The sequence below is a fragment of the Mixophyes fleayi genome, chromosome 1 (assembly GCF_038048845.1).
Source record: "Mixophyes fleayi isolate aMixFle1 chromosome 1, aMixFle1.hap1, whole genome shotgun sequence".
In the NCBI taxonomy this organism is placed as follows: domain Eukaryota; kingdom Metazoa; phylum Chordata; class Amphibia; order Anura; family Limnodynastidae; genus Mixophyes; species Mixophyes fleayi.
The window spans coordinates 441,509,900-441,529,258 of record NC_134402.1 but is presented as its reverse complement, the minus strand read 5'-3'; the positions used below and the strand labels follow the sequence as shown (position 1 = coordinate 441,529,258).

At 40.9% G+C, this 19,359-nt stretch overlaps 2 protein-coding genes and 1 long non-coding RNA gene across 3 annotated transcripts in view; 2 read left to right on the top strand and 1 right to left on the bottom strand.

The window, feature by feature from the left end:
- Positions 1-5,787, top strand: part of STARD6 (StAR related lipid transfer domain containing 6) — a 40,070-nt gene extending 34,283 nt beyond the window's left edge. Inside the window, exons 6-7 of the mRNA XM_075193743.1 lie at positions 1,737-1,830; positions 4,171-5,787. Coding sequence (XP_075049844.1) covers positions 1,737-1,830; positions 4,171-4,318 — 242 coding nt within the window. The 3' untranslated portion in view covers positions 4,319-5,787. The remainder of the gene's footprint in view (positions 1-1,736; positions 1,831-4,170) is intronic.
- A 4,491-nt stretch (positions 5,788-10,278) lies between these two features.
- C1H18orf54 (chromosome 1 C18orf54 homolog) overlaps positions 10,279-19,359 on the top strand; it is a 15,777-nt gene continuing 6,696 nt past the window's right edge. The window contains exons 1-4 of the mRNA XM_075185442.1: positions 10,279-10,439; positions 12,435-12,734; positions 15,817-16,599; positions 16,715-16,865. Coding sequence (XP_075041543.1) covers positions 12,473-12,734; positions 15,817-16,599; positions 16,715-16,865 — 1,196 coding nt within the window. The 5' untranslated portion in view covers positions 10,279-10,439; positions 12,435-12,472. The remainder of the gene's footprint in view (positions 10,440-12,434; positions 12,735-15,816; positions 16,600-16,714; positions 16,866-19,359) is intronic.
- LOC142101182 (uncharacterized) overlaps positions 12,340-19,359 on the bottom strand; it is a 26,505-nt gene continuing 19,485 nt past the window's right edge. Inside the window, exon 3 of the long non-coding RNA XR_012678968.1 lies at positions 12,340-12,713. This is a non-coding gene — a long non-coding RNA (uncharacterized LOC142101182). The remainder of the gene's footprint in view (positions 12,714-19,359) is intronic.

The following is a 19,359-nucleotide window of genomic DNA, read 5'->3' as shown; positions in this document are numbered from 1 at the left end:
GGTAAAAGGTAAAAAAGTTCCCTGACCCCTGACCTAATCCAACAACAATGAAAACATGATGCCTAAATATATAAACTCATACTTAATGCTTAATAACAAATCACTATACAGTGTTTGCAAAAACATATATTTAACTTAACTATGAAATGTCTGGCACAAAATAACCATCAACCATTTATAACCTCTGCGTATACAAATAAGCTTCTCATTTGTTGCCTGTACAACGATAGACTTGATCAATGTCAATTGAAATTATTGATGTTACTTTTACACGTATGTGGAAACAACTTTAATAAAAGAAAAATGGTTAAAAAAGAACAAATTAATGTTAGTTGTTAGTACATTTTACAAAGCTGTCAGTAAATGATATAAATAATATAAACATTGAGTGTGATGTGCTCCATAATTGTACAATAAGGATGTTGAAGAATTTTGTATTGATCCTTTCATTGCTAAAATAGTTGGCAAATTAAAACAATTGTTTGCACTAAGGGCTAGATTTACTAAACTGCGGGTTTGGAAAAGTGGAGATGTTGCCTATAGCAACCAATCAGATTCTAGCTATCATTTATTTAGTACATTCTACAACATGACAGCTAGAATCTGATTGGTTGCTATAGGCAACATCTCCACTTTTTGAAACCCGCAGTTTAGTAAATATACCCCTAAGTATGTACAGTGTTAACTATTTGAATATTTGGGTTTCATATACATTGATTAATGCTTAAAAGGTTTAAGCATTCAAAATAAATTACCTTATAGTTCCATAGATTGTAAGCTTGTGAGCAGGACCTTCTCTCCTCTTTGTCTGTTCTATACAGTTTGTTTATTAGCTTACTGTGTCTGTCCCCAATTGTAAAGCGCTATGGAATATGTTGGTGCTATATAAATAAATGATGATGATGATGATGATAGTTCACTTTAAGCATAGGGCTTACATTTCTGGGACCAGGGGGTAAATGTATTAATATCCGGGTTCTTCAACACCCGCAAATTCGGCGTCTTCGGCGTTTAAATTTAAAGCAGCGCTGCCTTGTAAAGGGAAGTTTAAATTTAAACGCCGAAGACGCCGAACTCGCGGGTGTTGAAGAACCCGTAGTTTAATACATTTACCCCCAGATTGCAATAACCCTGCGACAAAACGTTTGCTGCGTCCATGAAAAGAAACCTCTTGATTTATTTTGGGTAATAAATGTACTAAATGTCCTAGAACCCTATTCCCATTAATTCCATATGTACCCGATTCTCAGAGCTAAGAAACTGGACATCCCTGGCCACACCCCCACATCTCCCCAGCCACACCCCCAACAGAACTTGCCTCATAAGGGCTCCGACTAAATGGCAGAGATATCTGGGGCAGGACAGCAGGATATTAGAGCAAAATAAAGCAATCAGTCTGAGACTTTTGTACAAACAAAGGCAGAATAGGGAAAACTGTACAAATATGGTAGAAGTAGTAATGGCTTAATTACAGCAAATAAAATGTAATACATATGTTTTTGTACCACAGTATACTATAATATGCAATTTTTTTTGCTGCGTATTTGTCTATATTCTTAGACTCAGCAGCGCTTCTTATATCATGTTTTTTCATTAGCCTCATCTAGTTTTCAGTATAGTTCTTATACAGCTTGCTAGTGCCATCTAGTGGCAGGAATCATCACAATAGTTTGCTTTAAAAAAAATAAATGTTGGCTATTTATTATTTTAACCATGTATATTTTTGTTGTATGCAGCTATCAGCTTGGAACATGAAAAGTGCCCAGTAACTAATTCTCACGTTCGTGGCTTCAATAACCCATCTGGATATGTTTGCTCACCGCTACCTGAGTAAGTATATAATAAAATTCATTATTCCGACCATTTTTCATCATGGAGTCTAGTTTTCAGATAGCTACAAAACCAAATAGAACACTCTTATTGTAGAACTTGCGAAGCCAAACTTAACCACTTGAGGATTGATGGGGGTAAGGAGAAGGAGACTGAGACTAAGAATATATTTTTGTCTTAAAACTACATTAGCACCTAATCTAAAAATGATATTAACCTCCCAGGAGCCCTGTGTGAGACAGTGTGTGGGGGGAAAGGGGGCGTTTTGAGTAGCAATCCAAAAACACTGGTAGGTTAATTGGCTGCTATCAAATTGACCCTAGTCTGTGTCTGTCTGTCTGTCTCTCTGTCTGTCTGTGTGTATGTTAGGGAATTTGGACTGTAAGCCCCAATGGGGCAGGGACTGATGTGAGTGAGCTCTCTGTACAGCGCTGCGGAATTAGTGGCGCTATATAAATAGATGATGATGATGGCCAGCCAGAAGTCGCAATCATGGAGGCGCTACAGCCACTTTGAAGTCGTGAGTGTACATGATTTGCCTTTTCTATATAGCATGGTGCAGCCTCAGTGGTGCTCCGGATAGGGAAAAAAGTAGGTCAGATACATTAAACTTTAAGGTGAGAAATGCAGTTTGATTGGCATTATATAAGAAAATGGTCAAATAATGGAAAGAACACCATTCGGTGAGTATTCCCAGTTGCTTTTTCACTTAGTAGACTCATGTATGGCAGGCACTGAATGCCCACAGCATAATGACTTGGCTTTGCACCAGTGCACCTAGATGGCCCCTCCAGGGTGCCTCAAGGTGTGAGATTACTCTGCTCTCATGGAAGATACCTGTTACCAACTGTAGAATCATTCCTTTCATTGGTTTAAATTTATCAGTTCTCAGCTCAGTTTAGCATCATTTAGGGCTTAAATTAATGAGTGTGAGGGGGCATCAAGACTGCCTTTATTACATCTGGCATTTTTGCGTTTTGAAGCCTTTTTTCAATTGAAGAAAATACACCTATAAATGCGGTTCTCTGCCGAAGTGCAACTAGATAGTGCAAATTACAGATAGAACCTAATCTGCACCAGCTCGGAGCTGGTGCAAGATTCAAATCCTAGGTGCGCTGTGTTACCAAACAGCATTTTGCTTTGTAAGTGGCCTTCAGTGACTTCAATTTTACCACCAAATTTGTTCAGCTACTTTTCTTAAGTATATTTAGACCAAGTATGTGCCGATATGTGTAGATGGGGCAGTTATCAGGCAGGCCCTGGAATGAAAGTAATAATGTCATTACCGGAAATGGTTTTGGCTATATATATATATATATATATATATATATATATATATATATATATATATAAAAATTGCACATGCGTACAAAGCACCTGTATACACAAATCCTTAAGAGAAGATGTTTTTTGGGGGCCACTTCCATTCCTATGCCAGACAGTAATAGATTACTAGTCCTCTACCATTCCCAAAATCAAAGTGAGACGTGGATCAGATTTCTCTAATCACCCCTCATAATAATGTCACCCAGGTTTCAGTACAGCACAGAGGTCACAAGTGCAGCTTCTACATCGAAGAACATAGAATTTATAATGATTGCTGTACATTAGCCAGGTCCCAGGCTTAGTGCTAACCCCACCAGAAACAGCGGTGGACCCAGGAAGATTTTCTTTACCTTCTGTTAGAACTCATTGAAGTGTGCCGATAAATGACAAAAACGCCTGACAATTGATGGACAGAGTATGGTTTTCCAGGGTTACCCCACTGCTCTTTTGTTGGTAGGTTGTACTTACCTTCTTTATAGCAGTAAGCCCCTTTAGATTCATCCAGCTGGTGAGCAGTTGTCCGCGTCATTGTAGACATTCAAACCAAGTGGTAGAGATTAGTGGAGTGTGTTGTTACTCTGATTGGTGTTGTGGCGAGAGACAGACTGCAGTAAGATTGGGCTTCTGTGAGTAGCAATAGCCATAGTATATAGGAATATGATTACAGAATAGACAATATGGGGGCCTTGGAAAAACCATGAATGTTTCATTGGCGGAATGTAAAACCAGGACACACATCTGACCTGACGTTCCAGTGGACCATACAATCCACCCAATCTTTAAGTTTAGATACCAAATAATAATACCCGGTTCTAAGAACCTGTTACCAGTTATCACATTAATTTGGGTGTATCGAAATCTAAATTACAGAAAAATAAGTGGCAATTAAAGATTTGTGGTGGAAAAAGGGGATATTTGTAAACCCTATTAGTGTGTAATGTAACTTTGTGAGAGTGTATAGTTCTAGTACCTGTGTGTAAAATGCCTAGTAAATGACTCATTTATTTTGTCCAGGAATCCAGCACATTCCAAATTTGTGGTGTTCATCCAGCCGGAACTGGGGGGTTTACTGCCACGATCTCTGGTGGAAACGGCTTTGCCGAGCAACGTTATCAGTCTCATCGATGACGCTCGAGACGGAGTGAAAAAGCTTTTACAATGAAAATGCTGTATATTATCTAAGAATATATGAATATCACACTTGAAGCTGCAAAACATCATACTGCATTTTTTTGTTATTTTGCTTGTTTTTAATGGCATGGTTTTTACCCAATTTTATCAATGTCCTACAATAAATACATCTTTACTCTGCAAAATCTCTGTGTGGGTAACGGATATGGCTCCAGAGTCTCTCAGCTAGAATGCATTCAGCACTCAAGCTTGTTCTCGAGGAGAAGGTCATCTGATATGTCAGACTCTTCCCTCCACATATATGATGGCAGAGGAAGGAGGAAATGGTTGTGGTGTGAACAAAAACGTGCTGAGAAGAATGGTATTCAATGCTTCTCTAGTGGCAGTGTCATTTGTCACGTGACTGTGGTTGCCATGGTAGTCACATGACACTTGGCATTCTCTTTTTATGGGATTGCAGCGTTAACGATAAGACAGCACCACTACGTAAGGTACAATGTTCACTTCCCTACATCATGACATTGCCCATGTCACAGGCAGACCTGTTTTGACTTACGCAATTATATGAGTGGACGGGTTACTGTGTCACACACAATCAACACAGAAATCTTTTGAAATACTCCATACTGCTGTGAAAATTTTGAATGGTTTGATTGGATACAGGTTTTTCTGTCCCCTCCCACTTCAAAACTAAAATCATCATTGACAACAAGGAGTTGAAGGTTGAATACAATAATCAGACTAATCAAACTCCCCTTAAAAATGATTTCAGGAAGTAACTCATCTCTCCCTGCCCCAAGGGAGCTTACTGCCTTAACTGGTCGATTTATTAAAGGGTGAAAAGACCTATTGCTGGTGAAATTGGGTCTTTTCGCTGGCAATAGGGTTTTTTATCGTTTGAACATATACTTCAAAGGGTCACCACACTGAATGATGTAGTGAGCAGAGAGACTTTGGAATGCACCTCTGACCTTTGTGACCCTTCCCCCCTCTGCCATCACATGACATACTGAGAGCTGTAAGACTGTGTCTGGCAGCCATGTTTGTTTGCCAAGCAGAGATCTTTTGAAAAGGAGATAATGAATTGCAAGAAGATAGATAAGAAAAATGACTATCAAGTGCATGTTTAAAAAGGTACTTAACTTGCTATCTAAAGAAAAGAAAACTATGTGGGATTGCTGCTTTAACAAGTACAATAGTAGTACTTGTTTGGACACAATATTTGTTCTGTTATGAAAATCAGCCTTATCAATGCTAAAAGGGTTCTATTGATAAATAGACCCCTAAATTATCTGCCAGAGAGAAAAAACGGACTACCTGGCTTGGTGCTATATAGATAAGATAATGCCATTGTTCTTTGTGACGAGATTAGACGTGATCACATCCATCACTTTGCAACAGTCAATTAGAGAGAGTATATTTAATGTATCTTTATACAGAAATCAGTGCTGTGCTTTAGATATCCTACAATCAAAACAAAATATTGTAAACATTACTGTATTTTCCACCACTGTAATTATGTATTGTTTTAAGAAAATTAAACAAATTGCAGCTTTTATCTTGAATTTTTTGTGAGATCGGTCAACATCACCATTTTACTATTAGTCAAACTTCACATTAACATAAGAGGACAAATAAGCAACATTTTACATTTCCCCTGTGTTATTTTTGGTTTTCCACCATTCTTACAAACACAGGAGGGTTTCACATAAAATGATTTTCAGGTAAACTCCAAAGAATATAATAATCACGGTGGGACAGGGATGGTTGGGGGGAGTCCTGGTGCCTGGGAACCCCCCCTTCCAGCCGGGAGCACTGTATGCTTGATATGGCTTGCCCCGTGTATATGATGGGGATAGCAAGAGTTGGAGAGCAGCCCAGCACTGTCTAAAATTATAGACACACCCCCAAGCATGCTGGTCATGCCCATTGGCGGCATTGCTTGAAAAACCCTCTCTAGAAATCCTGCGTTTGCCCCTGGGGTGGGAGGCAGTTGATCACAGAACAAAGCATGAATCCATATATGTAGAAATAAGAGTTGGAAATATCCAGTCCAGGGTTCCATATGTTCAAAAATGGTCATAGGTGTTATTGACAGAGTCTGATCCTCTCCGTTCTCATAAACTCATTAATCCGCTCAAGTACCAGGTTCTCCTTTTAATGACTGTGGTTTCCGGTAGCTAATGTGACGTGATAAACCAGCTTGTTATGGGCATTAGAGTTTTGGAAATATCCCCTTAACATATCTCTCTGTTGGGTGAATTGCCAAGTGGAATATATCTCAAAGCCATAGTCCGATCCTTGTATATGAAAATGTTTCCACCAAGCATGGATAAAGGTGCCTATTTCACCACGGTTCCTAAACCACAACGAGGAAGCTGATTGGTAGATAATATGTCTGGTGTGGCTGCATCTCAGATAATACAAGCAGCAAGTTTTAGCATATAACAGAGTAGTGTAAATATTGTTCCCTTTGCATTGCATGTAAATCCATGTGTGGGAAAACATATTGTATCCTGATACTAAAAATAACTCAGATGTGTTGGGGTAGGGGAGGATCAAGGGGCAGTGTTACCCCCTGCTGACATGTGGGTCAGAATGTGTATGAAAAGCAAGCTGTTTGAGCATGTAATGTATCATTCCATCTGTACCTTTATGGATATCGCTAGTATCTTCAACTAGTGGCTGTAACTGTCCTTATTAGAACGCTGGAGCTAATAAAACATAATTTCGCTTCAAGAACCTGCTTTGACGACTACTTACCCTGCTGTAAATTTCTGTGACCAACAGATTAGACCCAAATCTAATTCGTTTTCCAGCTGTTCTGAGGTTGGAACCCAGCGTCTAACATCAACGTTCTGCCCGCTACCCAACAGCTCTGGAAAGTGAGATAGGCCAGGGAGGATCCATCTGAAGCACCCTGATCTACAGGAAGAGGTCACGGGTACCAGCCCAGGTGCCCAGCGAGGGGGCACACTAGTAGCGACAGCTACCCAGAAGAAAGCGGTTCTAGGTGCCGCTGTAGGAGCCTAGTGGTGGCAGCATATTAAGCCCCTCCTACTGCGGTTAGAGGGCGCAATTTGGAATAAAGAAAGGGAACGGTGGCAGAGTAAGTCCAGCCGGTTCCCAGCAACAACTGAAAGGGTGACATCTGTATACCATGTAAGCCGAAGAAAGTCCAAATAATGGCAGAGAGACAAGACTAGTCTAGAGTTACCTTGTGGAAAATCTGGCTAATGAAACAGGGTAGGGGGGGGGAGGAGGTCACTAACTAAATCCTGGACTCTACACAATTTATGATAAACTACTAGGGAATGTTTGGTACAATACGCAACTTAAAAAGAAGACATAATTTTGGAGAACAAACTGAACAAGGAAAAGCAGAGAATGTCCCAGGGCCATCTTGTGCCAAACAGACCGCTGTTCCAGTCTTGCCTATCATGAATATCGATTTAAATTTGGTACTGATACCTTCTAGTATAAAGATACTAATTTGATATTTCATCATTCAGTTTATTTTGCCAGTTAGATTTAAATAGAGCCGATTGGAAATCTGAGAAGTGGTTATAGTTCGTTAGCTCTTGCAGAGCCCTAAAAACATAAAGGATCTTTGGCAGAGTAATAATTTTAATTAATGGTGGAAGTGGAAATTTAGAAGTGCTGGTATGGAACTTCCACTTTGAAATAAACAGCTGGGGGCCACCTAAGCCCCCCGAAGGTTTAGGGAGTTATGGATAAATTAATTTTAGATGCATTTTAAAAATATATATATTACATTTTCCCTCATATCTCCGTATTATAATAAAACTTTCCAAAATATCTCCCTTATATCTTCCTTGTTACCCTTTATGTTTCCCTGATCTATTTCGTTTCAATGTTCCTATCTGCCCTTATCTTCATTGTAGGTATCCCCCTCTCTCCCCTGTGCCTCACATCCTGCTTCTCTCGCTCCTCCTTTACTCCTTGGCCCTCTCTATCTATCACTGTTCCTGCTCCTATTACTCCCTCTCGCTAGTGAATTCACACTTTTGTCCCTCCATTATCTTAATGCACCCTCCATCACCACACTGTGCCCACTCCTCCACACTGTGCCCCTCCATCATCACACTGTGCACCCTCCTCCATAATCACACTGTGCACCCTCCTCCATCACCATACTGTGTCCGCACCTTCATCACATTGTGATCCCTCCCTCACAATATGCCCCCTCCTCCGCACTGTGCCCGTTCATGACACTGTGCACCCTCCTTCATCATGGCACTGTGCCCCTCAATCAATACTGTACACCCTCCTTCATCACTACACTTAGCCCCCTCTATTCCATACTTACCTTTCTACAACCTTCTTCTTCTGTCTTCTTCTAATCAATTTCTTCCTTTCTTCTGTGTTCTGGCTCCTCTCTGCTTCATTCTGATCTCGCTGTCAGACATGACGTCATCATGACCTGACAGTACATCAGAATGGAGCAGGGAGCCGCTACCACTGGATGCAGCACTGGTGGACAAGGGGGGCAGGCAGAACGGAACACTTTTCAAGCCTGGCGCGCCCCCGCCATGCCTACCCCACTTAGCGCCGGCCCTGGCTGTGAAGAAGTGGGGCAGAGAAGTGCTGTTATGTCATACCAGCACATACCGCCCCACTTTGTGCACTGATTTTAGTAGAATTAATCGATGCCAATCCATGACATCTAAAAGGATGTCCCTGATAGAGCTCTTCAAGCATGTTTGGAAGTAGTAGGGGAGTAAATCACTGAATAAGTATAAGATTTTTGCTAAAGACTCTTCCCCAGATATTGATTATAAGGAGTTATCCATTCTTTAGTAAAATTACCATAGAAACTGGTACATATATAGGCTGACATAATGAGAGAGCGGGATTCAGTTTTGCCATGATTGCTATACAATCCTGGGAGAGATGGAGGATGAAAGCCGGTGAGGTATAATACATGGTGAAATAGTTCAATGGAGGACTCAGGGGCAAACGCAGGATTTGTAGAGGGGGGTTTCCACACCACACCGCCAGTGGGCGTGACCAGCGTGCATGGGGGCGTGGCTATAATTTTAGACAGTGCTTGGCTGCTCTCCAACTCCTCCTTACCTCATAACATACATGGGCAATGCTGCGTGTACTACTGTTAGGTGCATGCAGCTCTCTCTTTTCAAACATAGCCGTGTGAAGCAGGGGCAGGGTCCAGCCACCTCAAGTATCCAGTGCCTCAGGCTTGGAGGGGGTTTTCCAGGCACTAGGAAACCCCCTCTCGGTTTGCCTATGGGACTGGTCGGCTTTTCTAATCAGGTTGGTTTTTAGTGACAGTTTTAAGCTATACCAAGATTACATAATTAATCCCACCCCACCCACTTAACTAACGAAGTGGGCAGGATGTGTGAGGCTGCCCTGCTCTCCCGGGAGAACTCCCAAAAATGTGGGCGTCTCCTGGACATTTCGGGAGAGTAGTCCATACTCGCCAACTTTCTAAAGTTGGCTTCCGGGAGCCTGCCGGGGGAGGTGGGCGTGATGGGGACGGGGCTCTAAAATTGGCGTCATTTTGGACGCGCCCGTGTGACGTAATGCCGCAAAGGTGGCATTTTACATAAGGGGGGGGGGGGGGGGCAAATGCCGCAACTCCTGGTGAATTGCAGCGTTTTAGAGCTCATTCAGATCCGGGATATTGCCACACTCCCCTGGCAATCCGTGAGACTCTCGCAAAATGCAGGAGTCTCCAGGACATTCCGGGAGAGTTGGCAAGTATGGAGTAGTCATCTACGATTAATATCGGTGAATTGGTGCTTTAGTTTTTAAAATGTGACCGGTCAGCTATATAAAACCTACACATATGAAACACAGATGTCTACACTGTAGTTTAGTTCAGCTGCATCCTACCTATGTGACTCCTTTTCACAGTGTGATCATATTGATTTTCTGCTTTTCCCACTTTTATTTAACAACTGCCACAGCCAGGAGCTGCCAGTCTCTGGTGTGTGTGTATCCTTCCGCCAGTCAGGCCGGGATTAGTCTGCGGAAGGGTTGCTAGGGGGCGCTGCGGCTCTCAATGCGAGGTGCGAGGCGGAGAGGAGACTGCGGATGAAGCGGAGGATGGACTGTCCGGCTCTACCACCGGGCTGGAAGGAGGAGGTGGTCTGGGCTGAGCGCAGGTAATGCGGTAACTCGGGGCCGGGGTTATTATGGAGCTGTTGAACTTCGCGCTGCCATCGCTATTAACAGCTAAGAGGAAACGGCATAAACTTTTGAAGCGGTTTACGCAGTGCTCTCTTCTGATAGGCTGGCTGCTCGCTTCTGCCACCTCAGATTGGCTGACTCTGATTCCGTTACTGATACTTCATTCTGATTGGATCTACCATCACGTCAATGCTGATTGGTTTATTTTACAAGGATTCGTACTGATTCCCTGTGATTGGTACATTTTTTTTCCCTGTGAGCTATGATTGGTTCCTTCTTGCCCGCTGAGCTTGTTACATTGTTTGAATGTTTGTTGGCTGTCTAGTGTCACTGGATCACTGCCCAGAGCTTGTTGTTTGTCAGTAGTGTATAGATCAATAGGATTTATATGTCTGCACATCCCCCTCAGACTATTTTGTTTTTGCATTATCTGCAGTATTTTATTTTATTAATGTATTTTGCTGAATATATTTCCTGGGGGTTGAAGAAGCACTTGGAACATATATTGTGAAAAGCAAATACATTGATGCAGTATAAGTTCTCTGCATTTATAATTTAGCATATATATATATATATATATATATATATATATATATATATATATATATATATATATATATATATATATATATATTAGGATTTAGTGCAGAGAGGATGTTTAGAATATATATGGAGAGTGTAGGGGAAAGGACTGTACCAGCATCCTGAATTTTTGGTCTGTAGTTGGTTTCACTTCATCTTGTATAAAAGGGTTGTAAAGAAATGGTCTGTATGTTATTGTTGTTATTATTATTGTAAAGTTGTAAGGCACCATAGTGCTCTGCAGCGTCGTACAGGAAGGAAAACAGGGACATATATAAAACAGGGACATACCAGTTAGACAAAATAAATACAGATGTGAAAATAAAGGGTATGGAGGATCCTGCTCATTAGAGAGCTTATTATTCAACCAGTGAATGAACATTTTCAATTTTAATGCATTAAAATTTGATTGAATATACTATCTCTGTAAGTTCATCTGTTGCCTTTGTTTTATTAAAGTAAGGCTGGGAACACACTACAGAAAATTTCCCCCGATGCGACATCTTTAATAATTTTACTTTACGAATGAAAGTCCCGATCAGCATGTGTACACCATACTTGCTTACTCTCGCAAAGTTATTTCCGCGAGAGGGGTGCGTCTAAATGCGTCATTTTGACCCCGCCCCCTGCAACGGAAATGCCATATTGTCACGGGGCCAAAATGAGGCAATTCACCGCAAATCCGTCATGTTTGGAAGCCAGTAGTGGGATGTGGGAGACTTGCCAGCTCTCCCAGGAGTCCGTGAGACCAACCCGAATTTTGGGAGTTGGCAAGTATGGTGTGCACACTGTACACGTTTTACAAGATTTACCTTCAGATCCGTCCTCTTCCTCTGTCATAACCATCATCTGAAAAAATCGTGACTGCACACTCCATAGAGATCTATGGACACTGTCGATCGTAAGTACATACACACTGCAGGATTGGAACAACATCGTTCCATCGTTGAACAACATTTGTAGTCTGGTTTTAAAAATCAAATGAAACAATACAATGTGCTTGGGAACGATAAACGTCCATCGTTACAGCGTATGCACTAATGCGATATCTAGTCGTTTATCGTCTGATTGGCCGGATAATCGGCTGAAAACACTGTAGTCACATTGTTTATCCACTGGAATTGTACGTTCAATCACTGGTAATTTCTGCAGCTCTCCTGCTTTTTTCGGCTGTACAATTCTGACTTCAGTCTTTATACCGAAAATGTATTTTAAAATTGGACATAATAATGATGATGTTGCATGTCTCAAAAATGTTTTTATGTAGTATCTTCTACATACACCATCCTCTTAAACAATAACTGTTGTTTTTATAGGTATATTTGTAATTGATACACTCCAGTGCTTTATCTGTGTTATGATAATTATAACTATACGTTATTTTACAGCTCGATTGCACACTAGGAGCTGAGGTGTGTTTGGAAACATGGACCGACCCAGCTCACCAGACTCTTCAATATCCATTTCTTCTCTCCTGGCCAGTTGCAGCCTGAGCAAGAGTAGTGTCTCCACCAAATCAGTAGGTTCCATTGAGTACAAGGACAGACTGTATGATTCTGCTTCTAAAGCCTTGGAGGCCTATATTGAAGACCATGAAGAAAGTCTCAATTCTCCCATTGCCAGCACTGGAAAGATCACCATCCGCCAATCTGCACACCTTAGCTCTGCTAAAAGAAGAGGTATGAAGTGTAACAAATGAATGGGACCTCAGCCTTGGGTCACTATAGCTCTATTTGATTGTACTTGGAATCTCTGCTGGAGAGAGCTGTGTTGAAGCCCCAGGGTCCAAAACATTGGTAGAAAATGACAGCTGACACATGCTATATAATGATGGGTCTGATTACGTTATAGTCAATGATTTAGGTCCATCCACCCCTCTCAGCCCTTGGTCAGTACTCCTGCAGCTCTCCAGCAGAGGTTCCTGTGCAAATGAATATGACAAATGGTTATGTTGAGCAAGCAGCAGGGATTCCAAGTGATGGACCCGGCTATGTACTAGCTTTGAGGAAGGAGACCCAGTTTAAAACCCCCAAACTCCCCAAAGTTTGACCCTTTTATTTTAAAGTGTACATCTTACCTATTTTGAGCCCCTCTAGGAGTTTCCTGCAACAACAGCTATGTTAGTGCAATATTTCAGTGTTAAATTTATCCGCGTCCACAGGACAGCCCTCACCTGGAGCGATGGAGAGGACGGGGCATACTTTTGTACCCGATTTTCTCTAGAACGCTAAAAATTCCGTTGCTTATCATTTGAGATTATTGTTCTGTAACAGCACCTGTTTAGTCTCTAGGTTAGGGGATATGGATTAATATGTTTGTATTGGAGAATGTGGAAATACTCCATTACACTTTATTTATTTTAAAAAAGGGTCCTAGTGGTAAAGCAGTAAAACGGACATATGTATTTTTTTTTTAAATGCAGTATTTTTATTGGAATTTTTCAAGGTACAAACATGTCAAACAACAAAAAGAAAGACAATCGTATACACATCAGAATTAAATGACGCAGTTTACAAGACTTCATTAAAGCATAATAACAGTATATGTGCTATACTCATTAGGATCATACATCGTAAATGCTCATACATAGGTATGTTACACATGCAGGGTTCACCATATGGACTCAGATATTTATTATAAGAACTGCGGGAGCCATACACTTAAGTACGGACATATGTATTTTACCTTAATTTTATATATGTACATTTTTTTTTTTAAACTTTTGCTGCTGTTGTCGTCTTTTAATATCACATTCATATTGATTCTTCTACCAAAATAGATGCAATTTAATACATGTATCTCCAGTAACGTTGTAGAATGCTTAACATTACAAGAAATACGATAATTTATTACACATGAGACAACCCTTTCATTATTCAGCAAAACATATTGTGGTCGTATTATGTGTCTAATTATTATTATCATCCAATATTGATAAAGCACATTGACATTACATCCAATACATTGAGAAGGAAAGATCAAGGTTCTGCTTAGAATAGCCTTTCTTAACTTTTTTTTTATTTTTTCTAAACTTTGATTATATAATCTATTCTACACTAGAACAATAAAAGCCAATTTCGGATTGACTGTTATGGTTTATGGGCCCTTCTGCACCAATGTTGGTAATAGCCCTGTTGTTTTCAAAATCAGTAATTTCTCAGTATATTGGCTCATTAATCAGCGTAATCAACGGTGGAGTGATGTTTGGCAAATGTGACAGTGTGTACGCACTCATGACCAGCAGTTTAGACAGATATCTGTATAGTGTACAGTGACCATCTTTTCAGCAGATGGTTATGAGAGATGAAGATCCCAGATCTGAAGGTAATTGTGTAGGTGTGTACACATGGATCTGCGTGATCATCGGGACTTTGTAAAATCATTGCAGAAATCTCGTCTGAAGTAAGATTGCATTACTGTACCCAGCCTAACTCTTTCAGCCTGTTAGAATTGTTGGTAAATTTGGTTAATGCAGATGATTTTTGGTTTTAGTGTCCCTTAGTCTTTAGCCTGCATTTAGTCATTAAGGGTCACTATGGAAATGCAGCTCCTGCAATTGAGGTTCCCATTTGAGACCTCATAAGTTAGTGGCCCAGATAATCTATTTCCTACATTGGGGGGTATTCAATTGTCAGCGAGTTGTTTTTTTCTTTTTACTGCGTTAAGTCACTTTAACGCTGTTTTTTTATTATTTTTAAGAGGGTTAACTTGACCCACGATTCAATTACGTTTTTTTTCATGAAACGGTCCTCTCGCGCTCCAGTAGAAGGTCTATTGAAAGTATAGGGTGTGCGAGAGGTAGCCGCGTTAAAAGCTATTCAATTGTTTTTTAACGCGGCGGGTAAAACAGGAAAATATACTGTTTTATCTCGCACCTCTTTGGGCTGTGTTAAAAATAAAAAACCTCTGAAAAGTATTTGAAATCGTGTTATAACGTGAAAAAAAAAGTTAAACTTATGTTTATCACTAATGCCTAACTTGCGTAAGTTGATTTTCTTTTGAAAAAATAATGAAATAAAATAAATATAAAAAAAAAATCACAAATTAATTATATTTATATATGTATTTGGTACAAATATGAATGTACTAATGTGTTTTGACATGGTATAGATGCTTCTATGGTAAAAAATAGTTAAATTAAAAAATATGCGAAAGAAAGTACTGTCATGTAGATATTATCAATGTGTAATGCAATCTAATGTATGGAAATGTATGCAAAACCTTTTTTTTGTGTTATACATGACCGCGTTAAAACTCCCCTAAAAACTCGCAAACACAATGTTAAACACAAGGGGGCAGCGGTCCCTCTTTTTCAATTGAATTGCACGAGTTTTCGCGGTGCGCTAGCTAAAACGGTCGGTGTTGCAGTTAAAAACTCGCAGGAGATTTTTTTTTCATTTTTTTAACGCTTCAGGGGAAAAAAAACTCGCTGACAATTGAATACCACCCATTGAGTACCAATGGCAATATATCTTGCAATGTAGATTTCAGGCACAATGCCAGGCTTTGGTTAGCTTGGCATGATAAACCATATGGCTTGCAAACAGTCGTCCTGGTCAAATATCAAATTCTCCCAACTCCCCCACGCCATAAAAAGACAATTGAAAAATATACAAAATAAAGCAATAGGAACTGCAACTGGTATATTAGGTGGGCCTATCAATATGTGTATGTTAACACATTTTGTGTTTCTCATTGAGTCATAATAATTATGTCCACATTTCCAGTTATATATAAAATGACCGTGCCATGTGTTTCCTGTTGTACCAGATTCCAAGGGACGGCACAAGCACCCCTCGCCCCGGAGAAGATGTGCAGCCCGTGACCCCGATCTGCTCAGCCTCACCACAGATGATCTGCTGTGTTTCCCATCGGATGGGTCTCGGTCCTTCTCTCAAGCTTCAGAGGAAAGGAAAACCGTAAAAAAACATTATGGATCTTCTCTCAAAAATCGCACCACTTTGTCATCCCCCCTTACTGCATCTAACGGAAGGACCACCTTTCGTTCTCTTGGACTTGAGGATCACAGTCTTCACTCTCTGGATCTTCAGTGTTGTAGGGTTCCAGAACCATTTATTAAAGAAAGAAGGAAAATGGCGCACGTCTTGGCTGAAAGTGACAGAGAAAATAATCCCACGCTTTACAACAACCCGAATTCCCCATATATGTTAAATGGATCTACTTTCTGTAAAAGTTATCCACGCTGGTTAACCAGTCAGAAGTCTGAACTAGGGGTGTCCGGTATCACCAGTATTCCAGATGTAAAATATCCCCTCTGGTTAAGAGACCATGGTCTACTGAATGGTTCAGAGAGCCAGAGTACTAGTATACAATTTAGGTCGCCTGAAGATGGTTCAGTTCCACAAACTTACAAATATCTGTATGGTTCATCTTCCCTGGACTGGCCGGACTGTTTACATGCACCAATCTATGACCTGTCTAGGGGCGAGCAAGGCTACAAAATGGTTAATTCCAGCAGCTGCATGGATGGGAAAAAACATTCTCAACCATCTGATTTGGATATCATAAAACATTTGCATACACCACAGAGAAGTGAGCATCTTCCCGTTCCCCTTCCTGACTTCTCGGAGAGCAAATATTTAGTCCTTCCTGTCACATCTCCTTGTGCAAACTGCTATGTAACATGTTGTATTCCTTTTGTTTTTAGATGATCCCAGTGATTTGCCTGTTCAGAGATTAGAACCAGAGATTGACATCTCAAAGAAAGAATTTACACAACTTCCACATGATAACGGAAGCCCTCGAACTGAGGAAGTACTCGAGGGGGAGCGATCTTGGGAAAACATCCCTTGTTCATTGTAAGCTATTCTGCAATATAACAGATTATTGTTATATACTATATTATACTATGAATACTTTTTAGATTTCTATATATATATAATATACTAGTCAGCCACAACATAAAAACTACCTGCCTAATATTGTGTAGATCCCTATTGTGCCGCCAAAACAGCTCTGACCCGTTGAGACATGGACTCCACAAGACCTCTGAAGGTGTCCTGTGGGATCTGGCACAAAGTCATTAGCAGCAGATCCTTTAAGTCCTGTAAGTTGCCAGGGCCTCCAGGGCTCGGACTTTCCATCGGATTTAGATTTGGGGAATTTGGAGGCCAAGTGAACACCTTGATCTCTTTGTTTCTCAAACCATTCCTGAACAGTTTTTGCAGTGCAGCAGGGTTCATTATCCTGCTGAAAGAGGCCTCTGCGATCATGGAATACCGTGTTCATGAAGGGGTGTACTTGGTCTGCAACAATGTTTAGGTAGGTGGTACGTGTCAAAGTAACATCCACATGAATGCCAGGACCCAAGGTTTCCCAGCAGATCATTGTCCAAAGCATCACATTGCCTCCGCCGGCTTGCCTTCTTCCCATACTGCATCCTGGTGCCATCTCTTCCCGACGCACACGCACCCAGCCGTCCACATGATGTAAAAGAAAACCTGGCCACATTCTTCCATTGATCAATGGCCCAGTTCTGGCGCTCGTGTCTATTGTAGGCGCTTTCAGTGGTGGCCAGTGGTCAGCATGGGCCTGCTGCTACACAGCCCTTATGAACCAAGCTGCGATACACTGGGTGTTCTGACACCTTTCTATCATAACCAGCATTAACTTTTCCAGAAATTTGTGTTTCAGTAGCTCTTCCAGACGGGCTAGTCTTCGCTCCCCACGCGCAGAGTGAGCCTTGGTCACCAATGATCTGTTGCTGGTTCACCGGTTGTCCTTCCTTGGACCACTTTTGGTAGGTACTAACCACTGTATACCGGAGCATTCCACAAGACTTGCCATTTTGGAGATGTTCTGATCCAGTTGTCTAAAAACCATAATATGGCCCTTGTCAAAGTCGCTCAGATCCTTATGCTTGCCAATTGTTCCTGCTTCCAAAACATCAACTTCAAGAACTGACTGTTCACTTGCTGCCTAATATATCCCATCCCTTAACAGGTACCATTGTAACAAGATAATCAATGTTATTCATCTCACTTGTCGGTGGTTTTAATGCTATATATATATTGGAATTTAAACAATGTGTTTTTATATATCCCTATTGAAATATTATTCCCCAATATTACCACATTAATGTTTTCTTTAAACAAGTCCTTTGGCACGTTGGTGATTTAAAACAGTGATATTGGCACCTGTAAGACGGAGACACTGCAGTAAGAGGTACCCGTTTGTTCAACCTGCTGGATAGTGTATGTATGTAGCCAATAAGATATTAATAAGTAAATATAAGAAGTGGTTTATATTTACAAAATATACAGTCATGGCCAAAAGTTTTGAGAATGACACAAAAATTATTTTCACAAAGTCTGCTGCCTCAGCTTTTATGATGGCAATTTGCATATACTCCAGAATGTCATGAAGAGTGATCAGATGAATGGAATTAATTTCAAAGTCCCTCTTTGCTATGACAATGAACTTTATCACAAAAACAACATTTCCACTGCATTTCAGCCCTGCCACAAAAAGACCAGCTGACATCAGGTCAGGGATTCTCTCGTAAACACAGGCGAGAGTGTTGACGAGGACAAGGCTGGAGATCACTCTGCTGATCATTTAATCATGCTGATTAAAAATAACCGACTGGAAGCTTTAAAAGGAGGGTGCTGTTTGAAATCATTGTTCTTTCTCTATTAACCATGATTATCTGCAAGGAAACACATGGTCATCATTGCTTTGCATAAAAAGGCTTCACAGGCAAGGAAATTGCTGCTAGTAAGATTGCACCTAAATCAACCATTTATCGGATCATCAAGAACTTCAAGGAGAGAGGTTCAATAGTTATGAAGAAGGATCCAGGGCATCCAAGAACATCCAGCAAGTGCCAGGACCATCTCCGAAAGTTGATTCAGCTGCGGGATTGGGGCACCACCAGTGCAGAGCTTGCTCGGGAATGGCAACAGGCAGGTGTTAGTGCATCTGCAAGCACAGTGAGGCGAAAACTTTTGGAGGATGGACTGGTGTCAAGAAAGCCAGCAAAGAAGCCACTTCTCTCCAAGAAAAACATCAGGGGCAGACTGATATTCTGCAAAAGGTACAGGGATTTGACTGCTGAGGACTGGGGTAAAGTAATTTTCTCTGATTAATCCCCTTTCAGATTGTTTGTGACATGGAAAAACGTTTGTCTGGAGAAAGAAAGGTGAGCGCTATCATCAGTCTTGTCATGCCAATAGTAAAGTGTCCTGAGACCATACATGTGTGGGGTTGCTTCTCAGCCAAGGGAGTGGGCTCACTCACAATTTTGCCTAAGAACACAGCCATGAATAAAAAATGATACCAAAGCATCCTCCA